General features: G+C 35.1%; 1 protein-coding gene across 2 annotated transcripts in view; it reads left to right on the top strand.

Moving 5' to 3' along the window:
• The window catches only part of plxna3 (plexin A3), a 355,788-nt gene extending 332,711 nt beyond the window's left edge, over positions 1 to 23,077 (top strand). Inside the window, exons 25-32 of one of the 2 annotated variants that reach the window (XM_087263713.1) lie at positions 6,275 to 6,434; positions 8,294 to 8,397; positions 8,516 to 8,612; positions 9,958 to 10,148; positions 11,817 to 11,986; positions 14,783 to 14,995; positions 16,692 to 16,842; positions 19,514 to 23,077. In XM_087263713.1, coding sequence (XP_087119839.1) covers positions 6,275 to 6,434; positions 8,294 to 8,397; positions 8,516 to 8,612; positions 9,958 to 10,148; positions 11,817 to 11,986; positions 14,783 to 14,995; positions 16,692 to 16,842; positions 19,514 to 19,609 — 1,182 coding nt within the window. In that variant the 3' untranslated portion in view covers positions 19,610 to 23,077. 2 annotated transcript variants of the gene reach the window in all.

The following is a 23,077-nucleotide window of genomic DNA, read 5'->3' as shown; positions in this document are numbered from 1 at the left end:
TTTGTAAGGATGTTGTATTCTCGATAATTAGTTTCAGTTCGAAGCACATCAACGTACTGAAATAAAAGTCTCAGCAACTTCCAATTCAAGCAGACTTTGAAAACCTGCAATACAGAAAAAAAATGTCTTCCTGAAAAAAACTAAATTTGTGAACAATAATTACCCGGTTCATGTGAGCTTATTCAGAAAGATCATATCAGAATAGGTTATAAAGTGACTTTTGAGCGCAGTGTTTGTGAAAGATTCAAGAGAAAAAACTAATGAAGTGAAATGTGTGTGGCTTTCATCAGATGACTGAAACAAATCTGAACATTTATCACAGCAGAACAAACACAAAGCTCTTCATTAATCTATTAGACGGACTGAAAAAATACACTCTCTATCTCTCGCACACACAAACATGACTGCACAAAAGAGCATATTTACTGTCTGCGCATTGATTTTAAATGGAACAATACGAGTCGACCAATGAATGAGCTTTAATCTATGGCTCCTCAGTGGTAGTTAAAGCTACAGGACAGATCATCAATAGCACAGTATTCAGGATAGATCAGCTTAAAGGATTCAATATGTAGCCCAGTTATTCAGCTGTCTTCAGTGTCAATCCTAAAGAGAGGCCTCGGGGGGCCCTGAGAAAAAGGTCAGGCTCACCTGTAACGCTCCATGCACAGTTAAACTCAGAATTATTAGCTTTCCTGAATTATTAGCCCCCCTGTTTATTTTTTCCCTATTTTTGTTTAACGATGATTTTAATCCTTCATTTTTAATAATTGATTTTTTTATCTTTGCTATGATGACCGTACATAATATTTGACTAGATATTTTTCAAGATACTAGTATTCAGCTTAAAGTGACATTTAAAGGCTTAACTAGGTTAATTAGGTAAATTAGGGTAATTAGGCAAGTCATTGTATAACAGTGTTTTGTTCTGTAGACGATTAAAAATAAATATTGCTAAAATTGGCTAATAATATTGACCTTAAATTGTTTTTAAAAAAAATAAAAACTGCTTTTATTCTAGCCCAAATAAAACAAATAAAACTATATCCAGAAGAAGAAATATTATAGAAAATGCTGTGAGAAAATCCTTGCTCTGTTAACATCTTTTGGGAAATATTTGAAAAAGAAAAACAATTCATAGGCAAATAATTTTCTGTACTGTATTCCCCAATTTCTGTTTAACGGAGATATTTTTTCAACACATTTCTAAACATAAAAGTTTTAATAACTCATTTATAATAACTGACTTATTTTATCTTTGCCATGATGACAGTAAATAATATTTGACTAGATATTTTTTAAGACACTTTTATACAGCTTTTGTACAGGCCTAATTTAATTAGGCTAACTAGGCAGGTTAGGGTAATTAGGCAAGTTATTGTATCATAATCATCCTATTACAAATTTAATCATTTATACATTGTACATGTTGTTAACATTATTAAATATTTATTATAATTAATATTATTAAATATACAACTGTATTATTATATATAGTATTTTTTTTAATTACCATAATTGGGATGAATAATTTAGTAAACTAAATTGTACAATTTTATACATTTTCTGACTTCATTTTTGTTGAATATTTTCTCAATTCTATCAAAAATGTAGCCAAATAATTTGATTAATTATACCTTTTTCTAATATTTATAATATGTATACACACTCATATAATTATAATTACTATTATATAATTGCTACATATTTATGTTGTATTATAATAGCATTAATTATAATGATTTGTAAGTATATTTGCAAAGCTGTTTTATATAATACTTACAATTGCTATTATTTTTACATTACATAATAAATCATATATTGTGTGTATTATAAAATGTTTATTATAATAAAATATGCATCTATATAACTAACTATTTTTTTATAACCAATATAATGAATATGTCATATGTATATTACTATTAGCTACAAGTTTAATATGTGTGCCACCAGTAATGATAGATGATTTCATAAATTGCCATCAATGTATACTATTATTTATGGCTAGTTAAAGCATCAATCAAATATCTAAATCATTAATGTTCATTTAAATGACATTAATAACTAATATTTCAAAATTTAGTTAAGAAAAATGTGGAAAAAGAACATCTTTTGGCCACGAAGCAGTTCAGTTAAGCAGAAAATCTGGCTGTGGGAGTGTGAACACGTGCCGGAGGACACTAAAGTCACCTTTACACATTCACATACACACACACACACACACACACACACACACACACACACACACACACACACACACACACACACACACACACACACACAAAGGGAGCCAAAGACTGATCCTTATGTTGTTAAGCTTTCATAAAACCCTAATTTTCTCCAAGCTCCAAGTTTCATCCCAATCCTAAACCAGCGCCGGATGTCCTAAATATAGCTCTTTCTCCGGGAGACCTCCATAATTTACTGCGTAATTGAGTTGAAATCACGTGTGGAGCTGCGTCTGGAGTCGCCGTGAGCTAATGATCAGCGAGTGGTCACGATTACAGATGCAGAGTCGCGCACCACTGCCAGATGCATTGTTTTAATCACACGATTAGTGAGCACAAAAGCTCCTCTCATGAATTTATATGGACTGTTGTCACGGGGTGAATGGAGATATATCAAAACACAGTCCCGTAACAAACACTCTGCATTTTACAGTACTAGCTTGGTAATTGCTGAAAGCAGCGTAAATGAACTGATGCACATTCTACAGCTTATTTGTTTATTGTTATTAATGCAGTATAATAATACGCTTTTAGCATAGTAAATGGTTCATGCACTTTTTAATTTAGTTTTATATGGGCACTTTTTATTGCATTTCTATTATTTGAGTCTGGTTTTTTTATTGTAGTTTGTTACATGTTTTACTTGTTTATTTCATTTTTTATTTTCATTATTTTTTTTGTTTTATTCTACTATTTCATTAGATTTTTATTGCATCTCTCTTTTTTATTTAATTGATTTGACTAATATTTTCCTTCATTCTATTGTTTAATTATTTAATTTGATTTTAATATGAAACTTTATTCTTTATTTGTTTTTTAATCTGTGTATTTTTTACTTGAATTTTATATTTAATTTCTTTTTTTAATTATATATTTTTTTATTTTATCCCACTGTTTTAATTTGATTATTATTACATCTGTATTTTTTATTAGTTGTTTGAATATTATTTTTTTCTGTCATTTTATTGTTTATGTTTTTTTTTATTGTTTATTGTTCATGCAAATTTATTTTTGTTTAAATTTTTATTGAAAGTTATTTTATTTTTTCATTCATTTTTTTTATTTTATTCTAATAATTTATTTTTTATTTAATTTAAATAAAAAACTACACAAAAGAAATTAAAAAAATACATTTTCATAATAAAATGAATTTGAATATTATTTATTTATATTTTTATTCTCTTTCATTTTATTGTTTAATTATTTATTTAATTATTAATTATTTAATTTGTTTGATTTCATTTTCATTCCATCTTTATTTTTATTTATTTGTTTAAAAATTATTTTCTTTTTAATTTTTCTTTTCTTTTTCGTTTAATTATATAATTGTTTATTATGAAAATTTATTTTTTACCAATTTTTGTATGTAATTTTTAATAAAACGTTTTTTTTTTCATTCTACTGTTTGATATAAATTTCATTACTTCACTATTTTATTTAATATTTATTTATTTATATTTTTTGTTTAATTTTATTATTTAAGTATTGGATTTTTTACATTTTTATTTAAGTATTTTAAGCATTTTTACTAGAATTATTTATTTAAAATTGATAAATTTTTTATTTTAGTTTATTTTTGATTCATTCTACTGTTTGATTTTTTGATTTTCATTACATCTCTATTTTTATTTAATTGTTCAAATATTGCTTAATTTTTTTATTAACTATTTTTAATTATTTTAAATTAGTTAATTTAAATTAATCAATTAATTTAAATTTCTTTTGGAACTTTATGCTAAATACTTTATCATTAGCCAGTCATATAAAAGTCTCGCATCCAAATTCTGTGTGTGTGTGTGTGCAGTATCTTTATTCTGAACACTTCATCTCTCATTGGTCAATCAATCAAAAGTCTCACCTCCAAAGTCGTACCATTGGTTGAGTCAGTGCTGCTGTTCTCTTCAGGCTGCTAAAAACAAACAGATCGATATTTTGTGAGCACAAGCGAGCCTCTGTTTACACTTTTCAGAGAAATGGCCCTATAAATATCCTACTCATACTTGTCTCTGCATATTAAAGAGAGATATGAGCGACTATTGAAACATGCGCAAGATTGCTCACTCCAGCCTGAAGTATCTTTTACCTTCAGAAGTGCCATATGAGTCGCTGTTTGTGGCCGGATCAATCGCCTCTTGCCGTTTGTTTTTATCGATCTGTGAGCGTTTTATCAAAACCTGCACGTTTCACATATTCCGAATGCTGCTTTGCTGGCGGATAAATATTTCAGCATTGACATAACAGTTAAAGTTGGGATGGCTATTATGATAAATCAAGCTCGAGCCTGAAACGGGATCCCGATCAATCTTTGATACACAGGCAGAGCAGGGGCAAACTGAGATCCAGTCGCACACTGTGTGGAATCAAATGTGCCTTGACCTTTCGCCATGCTCTGAAGGCTTTGTGTTTGGTTTTGTGTAGGTGTTTGTTTATGTGTGTGGGTGTTTGTTTGTGTGCGCTTGTGTATCTGTTCTGTTTTGTTTGTGTGTTTGGTTTGTTTGTTTGTGTGTGTTTGAGTTTGTGCATGTTTATGTTTGTGCTTGTGTGCATATGCATTTGAGTGCCCGCATGTTTGTGAGTGTATGTCTGTGCATTTGTGTTTGTTTTTGAGCGTGAATGTGTGTTTGTGTGTGCACACATGTGTGTGTTCCTGTGTGTTTGTATGTATAAATACATATCCATAAGTATGCACTTATGTATGTGTTTGTGTGTTTTGTTTGTTTGTGTGTGGATGTATTTGTCTGTGTGGGCATATGCATGTGCGCATGCATTTGTGTTTGTGTGAGTTTGCGTGTTTGTGTGTGTGCATTTGTGTAAGTGTATGCGTTTGTTTGTGTCTTTAAGATTGTCTGCGCACATGTTCATGATTCTGCTTGTATTTGTATGTGCACACATTTACACACCTCTGTGTGTGTGCGTACGTATGTTTGTGTTTTATTTGTTTGTGTGTGTATTTGAGTTTGTGTGCATACATTTCCATGCTTGTGTGAGTGTGTGTCTGTGCCTGTTTGTGTGCATGCAATTTTGTGCTTGTATTTGTGTGTGCACATTTCTGTGTGTGTGCGTGTGTGTCTGAGTGTACGTGTACATGTGTGTGTGTGTGTGTGGATGTATGCATGTGTGCGTGTGTTTGTGTGTTCACATGTTTGTGTGTGTGCAGTTGTCTCCTTTGTGTATATGTTTGAGTTTGTGTGCACACATTTCCATGCTTGTGTATGTGTGCGTGTGTGTCTGTGCTTGTGTGTTTGTGCATGTATGTGTTTGTTTGTGTGCATGCAAATGTGTGTGTGTGTGTGTGTTGGTGTATTCGTGTGTGCATGTGTTTGTATATGTTGGCGTGTTTGTGTGTTCATTTGTGCATGTGTTTGTGTGTGTGTGTTTGAGTTCGTGTGCGCACATGTTTATGTTTGTGCTTGTATATGTGTGCACATGCATTTGTTTTTTTTTTGTTTTTTTTGCATGCCTTTGTTTGTGCCTGTGTATGTTGGTGTGTATGTGTGTGTCTGTTTTGTTGGTTTGTGTGTGTGCGCGCGCATGTTTGTGTGCACATGCTTGTGTGTTTGTGCATTTGTGTCTGTGCGTGCGTTCACGCATGTGTTTGTGAGTATGCATGTGCTTGTGTGTGTGTGTATATATATGTTTGTGTGTGTGCACGCTTGTTTGTGTGTACGTGCTTGTGTGTTTTTGCATTTGTTTCTGTGCGTGCGTTCACACATGTGTTTGTGAGTATGCATGTGCTTGTGTGTGTGTATACATATGTTTGTGTGTGTGTGTGTGTGTGCGTGTAAATACAGTATTTGTGGTTTAAAGTACATTTGTTTGTAAAAGCTGAAACTAAGGGCAGACTCACACTGTGCGCTTTTGGTCATGATCTGTGTTCAAATTGTTCCTCAAATTGTGTCAGAAGGTTTGAGTCACTATCCTGCAGCATGACTTTAACTGCACCCACTGTCAAGACAATAATCATCAGGAGTGCTGAAACTGACTTTACAGTACATATGCGTGTGTTTTGTGTTGTTTTCTGAAGTGTTTGTCTGTGTGTGTTTTAGACGCTGATGTGTATTCCTCCTGAGGGAGAAGCCGGGACAGAAATCCCTGTTAAGGTGCTAAACTGTGACACGATCACTCAGGTGAAGGACAAGCTGTTGGACGCTGTTTATAAAGGCATCCCGTACTCACAGAGACCACAGGCGGACGACATGGACCTGGGTAAACAACTCACTCAATATACACCAGTACTGCGTTTATTTTGGTTTAACTCTGTTTTATTGATGCATATTAGTCAGAGAGTATCAAAAATAAAGAAGCTGTAAGACATTAATTGTATCTATTGGCAGAAAACAAATTTAGTTCACATTTTCTTCCACTCTGAATCTTTAAAATTATACATTCTTGCATCATTTGGGAAGATTACTATTATTTTTAACATGGGATTTTCTTTGCATGTCTGTCGTTTGCTCTTACTTTCTTTGTCTGTCATGTGTTTGTTTCTGTTTGTTCTTATATTTAACTATCATTTGTATGTTCATTCTATCTATCGCTCTGTCTATCAGTTGTTCTGTCTTTTATTCTGTAGTTCTATCTTTTCTGTCAGTCTTTCTTTTTTCAGTCTGTTTTTTCATATTAGGTCTATCTCTTGTTCTCTTTATTGTTTGATTCATTGTTAGTTTAGTTATTCTGTTGGTCATTTGGATCCATCCATCCGCCTATTCATTTCTTGTTCTATTGTTCAAACATTATATCCATAAAATCCATTCATCCATCCATTTTTGTTCTGTTGTTCTAACATTACATTGATCCAATCAATCCATTCATGTAATGTTCTAACATTATATCCGTCCATCCAATTCATCAGTCTATCCATCTATCCATTAATTCCCTGTTGTATTGTTCTAACATTATATCCATCCATCCAATCCATTCATCCATTCATTTTTGTTTTATTGTTCCAACATTACATCCATCCGATCCATCCATCCATGCATTGTTCTATTGTTCTAACATTATACCCATCCAATTCATCCATCCATCCATGTTTTGTTCTATTCTTCTAATATTATATCCATCTAATCTATCTATCCATCCATCCATCCATTCATTTGTTCTATTGTTCTAACATTATATTCATCTAATCCATCCATCTATCCATTGATTTTTGTTCTGTTTTCTAACATTATATCCATCTATCGAATCCATCAATTCATCCATCCATCTATCCATTTATGCATTGTTCCAATATTATATCCAATCCATCCATCCATTCATCCACCCATTCATTCACCTATTCCTCCATCCATCCATCCATCCATGCTTTCATTTATTGTTCTATTATTCTAACATTACATTCATCCATCCATACATTTTTCTATTGTTCTAACATTATATAAATCCATTCAATCAATCAATCAATCAATCAATCAATCAATCAATCAATCAATCAATCAATCAATCAATCAATCAATCAATCAATCAATCAATCAATCAATCAATCAATCAATCCATTTGCTGTTTTATTGTTCTAACATTATATGGTTTTTATTTGTGTGTCTTTTACTGTATATGAAGAAATATAAGCTACGGTTTTAGTTATTCCCTTAAAGTGGGAATAAGAAGTGACCCGCAGAGTAGGATAACAAATACTAATGAGGTCAATGGTCACCAACCATTCAAAATAAAAATACAGAATAGAAAATCACACACACACACACTGAATTTGGAGGCAGGACTTTTGTATAATTGACTAATGACAAGTGTTTAGAATAAAGTTCCACAATAAAATTAAGAACTTAAACAATAAAATGAAAAAAGAAAAATTAAATATTGATCAAGATATCTTCTTTTGGGTTCAAAAAAAAAAAGAAACTCATAAAAGTTTAGATCAACTAAAGGGTGAGAAAAATGACAGATTTGACATTTTTTGGTGAACTATCCTGTTAAAAATGGACAAAATCTTGACTATTATATAGAAGCGATTGGCATCATGGCAAATGTTTTATTTTAGACATGTTGAAACCTCCTCCTCCTCCTAATTATAATCCCAGACTGATTCATTGATTGTCCTCCAACAGAATGGCGGCAGGGTCGACTGACCAGAATCATCCTCCAAGATGAAGACGTCACCACAAAGATCGAGAGCGACTGGAAGAGACTGAACACACTGGCACATTACCAGGTTCGACAACATTTCCTGGCAGCTGCTCCATAACGATATGCAAATTTACAAGTGCTGGTCATGTACTGCGCAAAAATGGAGATGTTTTTTTATAGTTCTCCTCTTTTCTCCATCTCAGGTGACAGATGGGTCTTTGGTGGCTTTGGTTCAGAAGCAAGTATCCGCTTACAACATCGCCAACTCTTTTACGTTCACTCGCTCTCTCAGTCGATACGGTAAGCCGCAATCTCTCGTATCGCTTTACGCCACACAATCCTCGGCTTTAGCCATGTTTGTTTAATATATCGTGGATTCCTGCAGCGTTTTGTGTTGTGCCTCGTGCAGCATGTCTGAATCAAATGGGAATTTAAGATCTTTTCACCAGCCGTTCTGGGCTGGAGTCAGTTTATTGAAGCTTTTCTGTAAAACACATAGGCTGTGTTTCAAAACCTAGCACCCTGCCTAGCTAAACAGCATTTTTGGAAACTCTAGACAACATTTACACCCCATTCACATGGGGCTTCAGCGACAATACTTGACAGAGGTTGTGTCTGAAGTTAGGGCTGACGCAAACTTCATAGCAGCGTCAGCCAATGAAATTAGTCAGCAAGCTTGTAGTGTTAACCTAAACTGGTTGGAAGTTTAAAATAACAATAAAGGAAAGTAAATAAGACGTTACCAGCATGTTTACTGTGTTGCTAGCATTGTTAGCATTAAATGTAACATTGATGGCATGTCTCATTCATTCCTTCATGCTTGTTTACATTTTACTAGCATGAACTGGCATTTTCTGAGTCTGTTGATACTATTTTAGACCATGGTTTTAGAATGTTTCACACTATTTGTTGCTAGTGCTACCATGTTTCTGGTATGGTTAACATTGCTGGCCTGGATTAGCATGTTAACATTTTACTAGCATAACTTCACATTTTGTTTGCATGTTTCTGAGATTAGTTACAGTTAGCTTGAATTCATATGTTGTTTGTATCATTTTAACATGTTTAGTACACGACTAGCATGATGTTAACATGTTGTTGTCATAGTTTAGCCTGTTTTTTTTATTTTTGCTATGTTTTACAAAGCTAGTGTATTGTAACATTGATAGCGTGTCTCTTTCATTCCTTCAAGCTTGTTTACATTTTACTAACATGAACTGGCAGTTTCCTAGCCTGTTGCTGCTGTTTTATACTATGGTTTTTTAATGTTTGCGCTATTTGTTATTAGCATGTTTCTAGCATGGCTAACATTGTTGGCATTGATTAGCATGTTAATATTTTTCTGGCATAACTTTTTTGCTACATTTTAACATACTAAAACGTTTAGCATGTTGTTATGAATTAGCATGTTTCATCAATGTTTTGCTACATTTTAACAAGCTAAAATTTTGTAACCTGGTGTTATCAAGAATTAGCATGTTTATTGAATGTTTTGCTACATTTTACAAAGGTTATGATTGTTGTAGAGTTGTTATTATGAATTAGCATGTTTTTTGAGTTTTTCTAAAACTGGTAAAATGCTTTAGAAAGTGAAGTAGTTGATTATAGTGTATGCAAATGTGTCTTAAATGGTGCTGTGCTGCAGAGAGCCTCTTGAGGACGTCCAGTAGTCCAGACAGCCTGCGCTCCAGGGCTCCCATGATCACTCCTGACCAGGAAACGGGTACCAAACTCTGGCACCTGGTGAAGAACCATGAGCATGCAGACCAGCGGGAAGGAGACCGCGGCAGCAAGATGGTGTCTGAGATTTACCTCACACGCTTACTAGCTACCAAGGTACACAATTCTTACAGCAATAATCCACTCATGAATTAGCAATGTTAAAGTCCGCATGAACTGGAAGCTGTGACCTTTTTTTTCTTCTTTTTTTTGTAGTGTGACAGTTTCTAGAGAAATGGAGTAATAAATTAGACAACAGCGGGCGTGGCTTGTTTTTTTCTGTGAGCTGATTGGATGTAGTAAAGGAGGCATTTTATTTAGAAAGATTGGGAAATGGGTTTCAGAAGATTATCACAACCTAGCAGATACCACCACCTCACCATTTCTGTTTGTTGTCAAGTTGTAGGGGCGTGGTTAAGTATGTAAGCCACGCCCATTACCTCAGACAGACTTAATTTGAGAATTTAACTGGAAATTAACACGAAGTGCATTTTCAGATTTTAATTTTAGATTACAAGCACATTTTTTTTCTGGATGACATTCACAGAATTGTTCACCACTAAACTAGCAACGTGGGCTAACAAAATCAATATGGCTAGTTTTAATTTAATTTGTATGTTAAAAGGGTATTTCTGTCTACGGGTAAAGGGAAAGGTTGCATGTGGTTTTAAACCTCATTAGTTTCTTCTGTTGAACAGAAATTAAGATAATCTATAGAATGTTGGTTGCTGGCCCCCATTAACTTTCATATTACAAAAAACAAATGAAAGTCCACAATGGAAATCATTTAATTGCTGCATGCATTGGATGCATTTAATTGATCAAATGTGACAATGATGAGAAATGAATTAATAATGTTCAAAAGATGGATGGATGGATGGATGGATGGATGGATGGATGGATGGATAGGTGGATGGATGGATAGTATTTTATTTGATAAAATGTGTGTAGTATTTTCCTTCGCAATGCTAATATAATGGTTTTGGTCTGGTGCATTAAAATAATTTTTTTATGTTTTTTTTTAAGTTTTTTTTTTGTAAGTTTTATTGTAAGTTTTTATTTAGAATTTTTTCAATTTTTAAATTTTCAATTCAAACAACAAATGAGAATAAGAAATTGTGAGATATGCTTGATGTTAAATTTACCAACGTAATGAGCCATAAAAAAACGCATTAATCACACTTAATTAAAATAAAAAGCCCCTGCTCTCCCAGTTTTAGTTCTCTTCAGCTGTGTATTGCGTATCAGCTGTTAGATATACATATCTAGTTTATTAGTTCATAACGCATTCTGGTTATCAATATAGTAATCATGATTTGTAGACGAATTGGAGAACATATGCATTGTGATGGATTGAAAATGGTTTCATTGAAAATACCTCATAGGATCCATTATCTCTAAACATTTCACTGCAAAATAATGTTTTTTCTTGTTTCTAATCCAAGTATTTTTTTAAATCTTAAATCAAAGGGATTTTCTAGACAAGGTAGAAATACTGTTTTAATTGCAGAAATAATAAGTCAAAATTAATTTAATTTTTTAGGAAAACAAGCTAAATAATCTCAAAAACAAGATCGTTTTACACTGGCAGTAATTTAGCTTGTTTTAAGAAAAAACTCACTACATTTTGACTCATTATTTCTGAAAATGAAACAATAATTTTCACTTGTCTGAAAAAAATGCTTCTTGATTTGAGAATCTTTTAAATATTTGGACTAAAAACCAGACAAAAACAAAGTAAGAGTGCTTTTACAGCGTTGACATTGTGCTAAATCATGTTTTTAGGGCACTCTGCAGAAGTTTGTGGACGATCTGTTTGAAACGGTCTTCAGTACGGCTCACCGCGGCAGCGCTCTCCCGCTGGCCATCAAATACATGTTTGATTTCCTGGATGAACAGGCGGACAAGAGGCAGATCACCGACCCAGACGTACGGCACACCTGGAAGAGCAACTGGTGAGACAGCGAGTCTTCCTGGCCTTGACCTCATTTTCTGCTGTTTCGCTTGTTTTGAAGCCCTTCTGGGTTGCCAGTTCAGTTCCTTTTGTTTTGGGAATGCAGCGAGCTCTCAGAGCAGCCCCAAAATAATGCATTTTACTGACAACCCACAATAGACCCTTTATACGTTTCCAGATATCTCAGCAATGAAAGTCGTCGTAGTTAGGTAAACCTAGAGTGCAGTGAAATGGAGAGTAACACAAATACTTTTTCCTGTATTCCTATGTGCCCAAATAATAAAAGAAAAACTCCACGATAGTGTAAAATTGATGTGGGCAGCAAAAAAAGAGAACGTCAAATTTCAACAACGTCACCTAATACACAAATACTCTACATTAAACATGTACATCATCTATATCAGTGTTTCTCAACCGCGTTCCTGGAGGACCACCAGCTCTGCACATTAAACAAACACACCTGATTCAGATCATCAGCTCATTAGCAGAGACTAAAAGACCTGTAATGGTTGTGACAGACAAAGGAGGCATCCAAAACATGTAGTGTTGGTGGTCCTCCAGCAGCGTGGTTGAGAAACACTGACCTATATGATATAAAACTGCAAGTTTTTTATAATAATTATGCATGTTTATATAAAATAACTTATATTTAATTGTAACTTTAATTTAATTTAAATGTAATGCAATAATTTACACGTTTGAAGCTGCTTTGTAGCAATAATAATTGTGAAAAGCGCTACACAGATAAACTTGAATGAATGAATGAAATTGAATGCGATAGAAACACCTTGCAGCATAATTGCGGGTGTCTGCAGATCCTTAAAACATCTTAAAAAGTCTTCAATTTATACAGTATAATAATAGGGCCTTAATTAGTCCTAAAATGTCTTAAATCTGTGTTTCAAATGTCTTAAAAAAACAATCGAACCGATCTCGTAAAAAAGATTGTTTTCATTTTGAAATCTACCTAAGATCTCTTTTTATTTGTTACCCATAACGAAATAGATGGAATGGAACCCTATAAAATACATGCTTGCTGGAATTTTGCTCTTGCCAGCAGATTTCACTTAGAGTTTGTTGTTTATTCACACAGAGATGCACCGATTGACATGACAGCACCGGACAATTTTTTCCCCATGGCTTGACTGGTGACTGTTGATTCTGCTACATTCCATTTATTATTATTAGTCATTTTCAAAAATTTCTATATATAATAAATAGTGTTAAGTATGATGATTGATAGGGCCAGACAGAATCTGCAGATATTTGGATATTTCTGCACAGAATTTTGTAAAAAAATTTAAATAAAAAAAATTGTGGATTTCTGCAGAATGATTTTGGGAGTATCATAACTAAAAACTAAAGATATGAAATAAAAAATTCCACATTTTAAACTTTTCTTTAATATTTACAATGCAAATCCAATTAGATTCACTTAATTGGTAACCAACGCATCTCATATAAGAGTCTCTCATATAATATATCTACTAAAAGACAGAAAATTCTTTCAGTCTATCAGATAAAGAAGAATCTTACCAACAGCGCTTGGCTTCTGCTTGATGAATCTGCAAACCATCCCCAAGATGTGCTGTCTAGACCAGTCCAATTCAGTTAGTATAATATTTTTTTTAGGATTGTTCCTAAGTAATCAATCAACCTGTTCAATCAACCCCGCTCTGATATTACTAAGTATTGTATCTGACTTTTGTGGCCACTGCTGTCTAATGAATACCTATTATAATGTTATTTTTATTAGATTATTTCTTTCCCTAATAAACTGAACTACTCTATAGAGGGCATGCCCTTGTCCGGTGAAGCAGTGAGATAGCAGTGGTGGAACTATTACACTCTCAAAGCTAATTTGGTCACTACTAAATATAAAAACCAGTCCAAGTTTTATGCCTGAGAAATGTTTACAAGCTTCAAACACACCCATCAACTGAGTAACTTAACTCTGGGTACACCTTTTCAATTACTGTTATCCGTATCAGTAGCGTTATTGGTCCTCCGTAAAATTCCACACAAATGTACCACAAATTTGGTGAATCCACTGTTGTCTTTCGTTCCTTGTCTAAATGAGAACCCCAATGTGTTCCATTACTAACCACTACTTCACAGACAATCCCTAATCTATAATATATTAAATCTTCCTACTGTACATTTTGCTAATTGATCAAAGGTTTCACTAGCAAACAAGTGTCATGCAAACTCCACCACAACTGTAGGGGAACCAACAGTTTTAGCACAAAAAAGACCAGTCTGTCTGAGAACATTTTCATATTTGTCAATATTATTACTGACATTAATTAAATATTTAAATATAAATTTATACAAGTAAATAAATAGACTCAGGGATGGGCTAACAATCTGTGGATTTCTGCACACATGGATTCTGTGTGGGTAATTGATTAGTTGTGTTGTGTTGTGTGCAAATTCAGTATTATAAAGTTATACTATACAACTGGTCTTCAGTTTCATTTGGTTTGGTTTTAAAAGGTCTTAAAAAGTCTTAAATATAACTCTTAGAATCCTGCAGATACCCTGTAAGTGTTGTTAATTTGTTTATTTTTATAACCTGATGCAAAGATGAAATAATGCAAAGTGTAGCTTTATAAATGTACAAAGATAAAGATAAAATCAAAATATTAAAAACCTTCAAGGAATCAAGATGCTTATCACTGTTAAACATGTCAATCGCCGTCTTTTGTGAAGGATCCATCGCTAAAAAATGGTCCATGGCTTTTTGGAGATAATCAGATTTGATTTTGTTCTTTCTCTCCATTTCTTTCTCTCCCAGCCTTCCTCTGCGGTTTTGGGTCAACGTGATCAAAAACCCTCAGTTTGTGTTTGACATCCACAAGAACAGTATTACAGATGCCTGTCTGTCGGTGGTGGCTCAGACATTTATGGACTCCTGCTCCACGTCTGAGCATCGTCTGGGAAAAGACTCTCCGTCAAACAAACTGCTCTACGCTAAAGACATCCCCAACTACAAGAGCTGGGTGGAGAGGTACAATCACACATCTGCATATACTAGGGTTGTGCGCATAATATTGGAAAAATCTGACTATTATATTATATTATATTATATTATATTATATTATATTATATTATATTATATTATATTATATTATATTATATTATATTGCGATATGAATGCAATTTCACAATATGACTTGCACAGATCTATTAGGAAAGCATTTATTTATTTAGATTGGGATGATTTTATTGGGAGTGAATTATGCATAAAATATAAGTAAGAATTTAAAACATATATACGTAAATAAAAAAGAGCAAAGATAAAAAGGAAACAAACAGTGCTTTGTGGTTTTCTGAGGAGTTCAACTGTATTTAGGTGCAGAAATGAAATAATCAGGTTTAAAGTAACATTTTTAAATCTTTAAAGCTTTTTCTCTAAGTTAGTGAATCAAGCCTCTGCTAAACTAAGCATTTAGTCGGGTTGAGTAGCTCAATTTTTAATTTAGTTTATTAGTCATTGTGTGTCTGCATTGTCTCTAAGGCACTATTTATTAAATAAAGAAAAGATTCACGCAGTTTCCCCTACTACAGCAAATTACATTTTTATATTTGATATTTGGCATTTAGTTCTCTTGGACTCGTTGGATGGAAACGCAGCTTTATTTGCACATATTTTGTACGATATTCCAGTTTTGCACAAATTTAATTAGCATTTGTGGATGTAAACATAGCTAATGACTAAAATGAGTAATTCCAAACTGCCGAAAGTGTCTCTTTTTTATGAATTGATTACCGGGACTCGGTTGATGTGTTCAAAACAGAATTCAGGAATGAAACACATACAGTAAATGTTTGGATTCAGATTTGTAGTATTTTCATAGGTGAAACAGAAAAAAGGCAAGATTGTTTCTAAAATGTAACTCCCTCAATAGTATTATCTTGTTGAGTTGTTGTAGGTGGCATGTTGGCTCAGTGGTTAGCACTGTCGCCTCACAGTGAGAAGGTCACTGACTCGAGACCTGGCCAGGGAAGTTGGCATTTCTGTGTGGAGTTTGCATCTTCTCCCTGTGTTGGCATGAGTTTCCACCGGGTGCTCCGGTTTCCCCCACAGTCCAAAAACATGCAATATAGGTGAATTGAATAAACTAAATTGGCAGTAGTGTATGAGTGAGTGTGTTAATCTGAGAGTGTATGGATGTTTACTGCATAAAACATATGTTGGTCGCTGTGGCGACCCCTGATAAATAAGGGACTAAGTCGAAGGACAATAAATGAATGAATGATAGTAGTTATATATTCATGCACGCCATTGTTTTTGTAATTAATGTGCCCCCATAATCTTTAATCAGTCATTTCCCTTTTTTTCTGATGTATTTATTTTGAGGGCGGGATTAGCCTGTCATTCACATGAGGACCAACAATAGGAAACCTCAACCATCCTTTCAATTCCTAAAGTCTTTTCTTAACCATTTTAGTCTGATAACACAACTTCTGATTCATGCCGATTTACAAAGTGCATCACTTTAATTCCTGTAAGCAATAGAAATAGACTGTTTGCCTTAGCAGGCATCACTAATTAGTCATTTACAGATCCAGGCAGGCTAAAATGAAATGAATCAATCTGGTTTTCATTTTCCCCTGCATATTAACAGCAAATGTTCTTTTACAATTCAGAGTAGATGATTTGTTTTAACCGGAGTTATTTACATGTGTTTGTGTTTTTCAAGATATTACCGTGACATCAGCAAGATGCCAAGTATCAGTGATCAGGATATGGATGCCTATCTGGTCGAGCAGTCTCGTCTCCATGGCAACGAGTTCAACACACTGAGCGCGCTCAGTGAACTGTATTTCTACATCAACAAGTACAAAGAAGAGGTGAGACCTTCGGCTGCGTTTCACATCCCATCCTGAACACCACACTTTTACACTGAGTACTAGCATTCAGGGGTCAAGTGGCTTGGTTGGCATAAAGTGGGTGATGTGGCTTTTTCTGGATGTGAATCAAGCCTCTGCTAAACTAAGCTTTCAGTCAGATCAAAGCAACAACACCCAACATAATATAATATAGTAAAATACACTATATATGAGCAATATCACACGAGTAGCAGTGCGATATGGCTGTATATCGGCACTGGTGGGAGGCGTGCGTTGTGCGTTGCCTTAGTGCCCCCAACAGTGCCAATATACAGCCATATCGCACTGCTACGAGTGTGATATTGCGTTTATGCAACAGTTTGACGGCATAATTGTGTATATAAAAACAAAATCAAACATGGAGAGTCTCAAAAACCCTTTTGTATGAGGAACTACTTTCTTCCGGATTCAAATCATAAGCTGACAGTTAAACAGTAAGTGTGCATCTTTTAAACTTTAGATCTGTAGTGTCTGCTTTTTGCTGGCTGTATATGGGCGGAGTAATACACAAAGGGTAAAGAGGCTGTACGGGTGCTGATATTACTTAGATATATCACAGCTATCAGCCAATCAGATTCGAGAACAAGACAGAACTTTACCATAGTTAAGTGACCAATATTGGGATGGAATAACTCTGATTTTCAATTATTAAAATAAATGTATTATTGTAAGCATTTTCTGCTTAAAAAGAATGCAAATAAATGCTTTTTTATTAAAATTTGGATGATATGTTATCATGTTGTGGGGATTCTGCATAGTTTGGTTGCGCAATTCTGATTGGGCAGAACAAAAGTGTGCTCACTCAATTGGCTAGTAAGACTATTACACACAGACGACAGTCACGCATTTGCTCTAGGTGGGGGAAATTAAAAAATACATATATATTTCATATCGCAGCCTCTTGCGATTAGCTAATTGGGATGTTTTGAATCGCGATTCAATCAATCGCACAGCCCTAGTTGACAGTGCATTTGTTTTGCACAAAATCAGTCATTAGTAGTGTTGCATTATTTTTGCAATGTGTTATGAGCTGTCAAACTGCATAAGAATATATATTTTTCCTGCAAATAAATCATAAATTGTGGCGTTTTGCAAAACGTTTGCATCTTGTGTTTTATTGAGCAACTTGTCGACTTGACTTTGATAACATAAGAGCCGACTTTTAAAAATGTAAAGTAGTTCAACCCCTAATGTGTACACGGTATTAAAAATGTATTAATTTCAACTGATATACATTTGAAGTCAGAATTATTAGCCCCCACTGTTTAATTTTCCCCAATTTCTGTTTAACGGAGAGATGTTTTCAACACATTTCTAAAAATAGTTTTAATAACTCATTTCTAATAACCGATTTATTTTATCTTTGCCATGATGACAGTAAATAATATTTGACTTGATATTTTTCAAGACTCTTAAGACTCTTAAGCTCTTCTGTAGAGCTTAAAGTGACATTTAAAGGCTTAACTAAGTTAATTAGGTTAACTAGGCAGGTTAGGGTAATTAGGCAAGTTATTGTATAACGATGGTAACGATGGTTTGTTCCGTAGACCATCGAAACAAAAAATAGCTTAAAGGAGCGAATAATTTTGTCCTTTTTATTAAAAACTGCTTTTATTCTAGCTGAAATAAAACAAATAAGACTTTCTCCAGAAGATAAAATATTATCAGATACTATACTGTGAAAATTTCCTTGCTCTGTTAAACATTGTTTGGGAAATAATTAAAACAGAAAAAAATATATAAGTGGGATTAATAATTCTGACTTCAACTGTAATGTGTCCTGTATTTGTACATAAACTATATTCATAATTTACCTGTCTACAAAACTTTAAACATTGATTTCTGCCCTTTATATGGAAATGTTTGTAAAGTAGTAGGGTATGTCGAAGCATGCTAATAGGACTTTTGCTTTGCCAGTAACCTGGGTTAAGCGCTTCCGGCGAATTGAATGCCAATGCAAAAACCGGTGCGTTTAAGGTCTGTTTTCTTTAAAAATCAGCGATCTCTACTAGCTTAGTGATATCCGATATAAAGTGGGTCTCAGATTGTACAAGAAGCACTGCATTAAGTTACATTTTCCCCTGCCATGTCTTTATAATATGAGCATTTATTTTACCCCAGTATATTCAATGGAGCTTCTGTGCTAGCCTGCCAATTCTGACGGGCGTGTGCGAGTAAAGTTTTTGTCTCGTTTTACGCTTGAGCTATTAAATGAATGCCAAAGTTTATTTAACTGAATGTATTTTAATGACATTACAACATCGATGCTGTAAAAGGAACCGTATTAATTGAAAAAAGTTCAAAATAACAGGTCACCGGAAGTTTATTAGTATGGGAAAAACACTAGCTCGGCATATACCCCATTAGAAATCATCTGAAATTCTGGTAGTGGCCTAATGATAGTTTGAAGATGCACGTGAGATTTGAATTGAAATGCAAATGTTGTTTCAGTAGTAGTGGTTTGATCTTGATGAATGTGCAGCGCCGTATCTGATGAGGTCATTTATCACTGTCATTATGAGCTCCAGTGAGCATCGTCCACAAACTCTCACGCTGAGAACGGTGTCCAAAATTGAATTATTACATGGCTTCGGTCTTCAATTAATGGCCTCTCCTTCTCTCTCTCTTGCAGATTTTGACAGCGCTGGACAGAGACGGTTACTGTCGCAAACACAAGCTACGACACAAACTGGAACAAGCCATTAACCTGATGTCTGGCAGCAGCTGAGGGTGGTGACAGATCGGACGGGACGGGACGGGAGGGGAAGCGGGTTTGGGGAGAGATGAGACTGAATTGATGGCGTCCAGCGGACCGACCCGTGTTAGAACATCCACAGCTTGTGCTAGCAGAAGGTGAGGCTAAACACTGGACAATCAACTCTAACGGAACCACAGCACAGCATATCAAGCCCAATGTTTTTTCTGGACCAGATCCTGTATTCCCAAACGCCCTCACTCCCTAATGCCCGACCCGACCCCGTTCATATCAGCCTGCCTAACAAACTCTTCAACACGGACTACTGTGGATCAGACACATTCCAATGAGGAAAAGATGCAACATGTTGCCTTGGAAGTAAAGATAGTGCCATGGAAGGAAATATCCATCTTTCTGGGAGAAAATTTAACAAAAAAAAAGAAGCAACGTGTTTTAGTAATGCATTTGATGGGTAATCAGAAAACAATTCTTCAAATCGACCTCCGAGAGACGCCTCAAGAACAATCCAGCTCCATTAAACAGAAGATATTTATAATCAATAATGGAGACCAAATGTTGGGGGGAACTGCATTAGGGGTAGTGTTGAGGCTGGGCAGATTGGGAGGAAGCTTCTCCTCCTCGTCTCAGAAACGCCATAGACCTTTAAAAGCGCCTTTTTCTCTCTTTTTTGTGATTATGGGGCCAAATGGACCTCTCTTTGTCAAGAGGTATGGATCAGCATATTTTGAAGCTTGCCTTTTCTTTGCGTCCGGATATGACTCCCTGAACCGAAATGTACCCCGGGATCGGGCGTCCTCCGCCCCTCGGGAGAAGTTTTTGCTCCCTTTGCTTTTTTGTACACCGCTGTGTTACTGTGAGGTTTGGAGTGTTTACTCGGATTCTGTGGTTCTGCGTTGGCGAGGGCCGAGATTTATCCCTTGATGACAGGCATCTTTAATGTAGTAGATCCATCTAGAGCAATAACTCTCAGAATTTACCTGCAAGCCATGAGTTTCAGTTCCCTGTGTGTGTTCAGAATCACCGTCCTGACTCTAAATTTTCAATGTTAGCAGTTGGCGAACTTTTCATTTCCCTGTTTTTGTTGTCGTTCTGCCCAAAGGGCAGCCAAAACGTGTTCACAATGCCAAGCACAACGAAGGGACGACTGTTCTACTCTGATTGTTTTATCGCCGTTTCAGCAGGCCAATGCAATTCTGGACTAGAAGTCCGCAGCTAAACAAATGTCGCTCTTCAGTCGTCCCCCGTAAAACCTTAACACAAGGTTCCTGCTTGATCGATTCTAAAGATTGTGTCAATTCTGTCTGTATACACAAACAACAAGGCCTTAAGTCATTTCCTCTTCTCTATATCGGACTTTCTCACCTCTCTGAGGTGAACTGCAAATATTCCAGGTACTCGAATTGTGATACGTACGTGAGTTTCAAAGTACTCTCAGCTGTTTTCTAATCCTTGCTTATATGTGGTTCTGAGTTCTGCCCTGTCTACTTGCATCCGGATTGTGTTTTTCTGTCACGGTCACCAACCGAGAATGTACAGCATGAGCATATCTTGCAAAACTCTTTGCCTCATTATACGTGTTCCAGTTGAAAACGCAAAATACCTTCAGACGATCACAACTAGGACTACAGGGAGCGCTATTTGCTTTCAAAATCGTCTTCACAAAGTCTTTCACCAAGGTCAGTTTGAGCAAACAACACCCATCGCCATGTTCGGGATCATTAAAACAGTCGGGAAATCCATCGGGGCCTTATTAGTTGAGTTTAGTTGAGTTTTGAATGTAGATATTCGATGACCATCAAAGTGATCACGTACCTTTAAGTTCATCATACTCTGATATTTTCACCCTGAAGTGTATTATTGGGTAACTGCTAATCATGATTGCCTTGGTTGGCCTACAAATGCAGGACTTTAGGCATTTCAATTCAATATTTTTGTGTTTCATTGAATGTAATTAAACCTGCCTTCAAATTGGATGGGGATAACAAGATTCTCAGTTCGTTTAGATACGGCATCATCATCAAAAGCCTAATTTGTGTGTGTGTGAGTGTGTGTGTGTGCGTGAGTTGTTGGAATTGTGAAGGCAGGATGTTTTGAAGTAAATGTGGGGCTCATTAACACATGAAAAAGTTGCAGGGTGATAATTAAGCAGACTCCATTTGAACATTGGTTTGTTTTTGTGTTTTGGGGTCAACTCGTGAATCCGGCATTTCAACCTCTCGCGACACACACCGTACATCAGGAATTACTGCCTGTTTGCCAAAGCTGCGTCGTCAGCAATGCAGGTGCGACACCGACATCCCAACCACTTTGAGAAATGAAACGCAATCATAAATCTGGCATTTACCAGTGGTTGATTTCTGTGTTTGTTTGTTTGATTTAGCACCTCTTGGTTGAAACCACGCCGTCAGGTTTACATCTGATTTTTCTATACTGTGAGTAAAGCCAAACGTACTGTGGGGGAAGTGGACTTAGCTTGGTCGCGTACATACTGCCTGTAAGATAACTCTGACTATGGTTAAGTGCAACTGCCCACCGGGGTGTTTTTAGCTGAAGACACTAACGACGCCTCGGCCGATAGCCATATATCAGAAAAATCGCCCGTTTCCTTTCGTGCAGCAGAACTCAGAGCCAAATGAGGCGCTTTGCGGTTTGTTTTTCGTCGTGTGGTGAAACGGCATACTCTTAAAAGCACCTGTAACTTGTGAGGAACGGAGCGGAGCGAGTGGCAAAATAACTGTGGTGTTTTTTCAGTAGATACAGTAGAAGAAAAAATAAAAAAAATATGTCTGTTTTAGAACCATAACTACATTTCAGTCAATGTTCTAGTTATAAAAGAAGAAGAAAAAAAAATACATTTTGTCTCAGATGAATTAATTCTAATTTATTTGTCCGTTCGTCTCTTTATCCCAAATGTTTTAATCGATTTTATTGTAACAGACTTGTTTACAGTTTCAGAAATATATGGAGTTTATTAACGTGTCTGGAGAGCTTTGTGACTGGTTGATTGGATGACTGGTTAATGGGCAACTGCTATGCCTAGTCCTTAATTCTATATAAATATATAAATATATTTTGTATAATTATTGGACTGAAATGTTTTGTTTTTTTAGCATTTTTTATTTTAAATTATTCTTTTAATTCCGTTTTTAAATGGTTCGAGGGTGAGAATGAGTCTAAAACGCTGGCTGCAATGAAGTGTTTTGTATATATTTGCACCTTTTTTTTTTTTTATCTGTGCAAGTTTTTTTTTGAAAGATCGGATTCTAACTTAATGTTCAAAGGACAAGCATGGTGTTGTTCATTTTTTGTTTTCATTTTTTGCTAATTAAAAGATATGTGGATGATGCTGTATATTTCTTGAATGTTTATTTTCAGTTCTGTTCAATTGTTTTTTGTATATATAATCATCTGCAAGGACTATTTTGTCTCAAGAGCTTGATGTTTTCATTCAAATAAAGACAAGTGTCTCAGTGAAACCTA

The sequence above is a fragment of the Danio rerio genome, chromosome 8 (genome assembly GCF_052040795.2).
Source record: "Danio rerio strain M-AB ecotype USA chromosome 8, GRCz13ab, whole genome shotgun sequence".
Lineage (NCBI taxonomy): Eukaryota > Metazoa > Chordata > Actinopteri > Cypriniformes > Danionidae > Danio > Danio rerio.
This window is presented reverse-complemented; position numbering and strand designations above follow the sequence as displayed.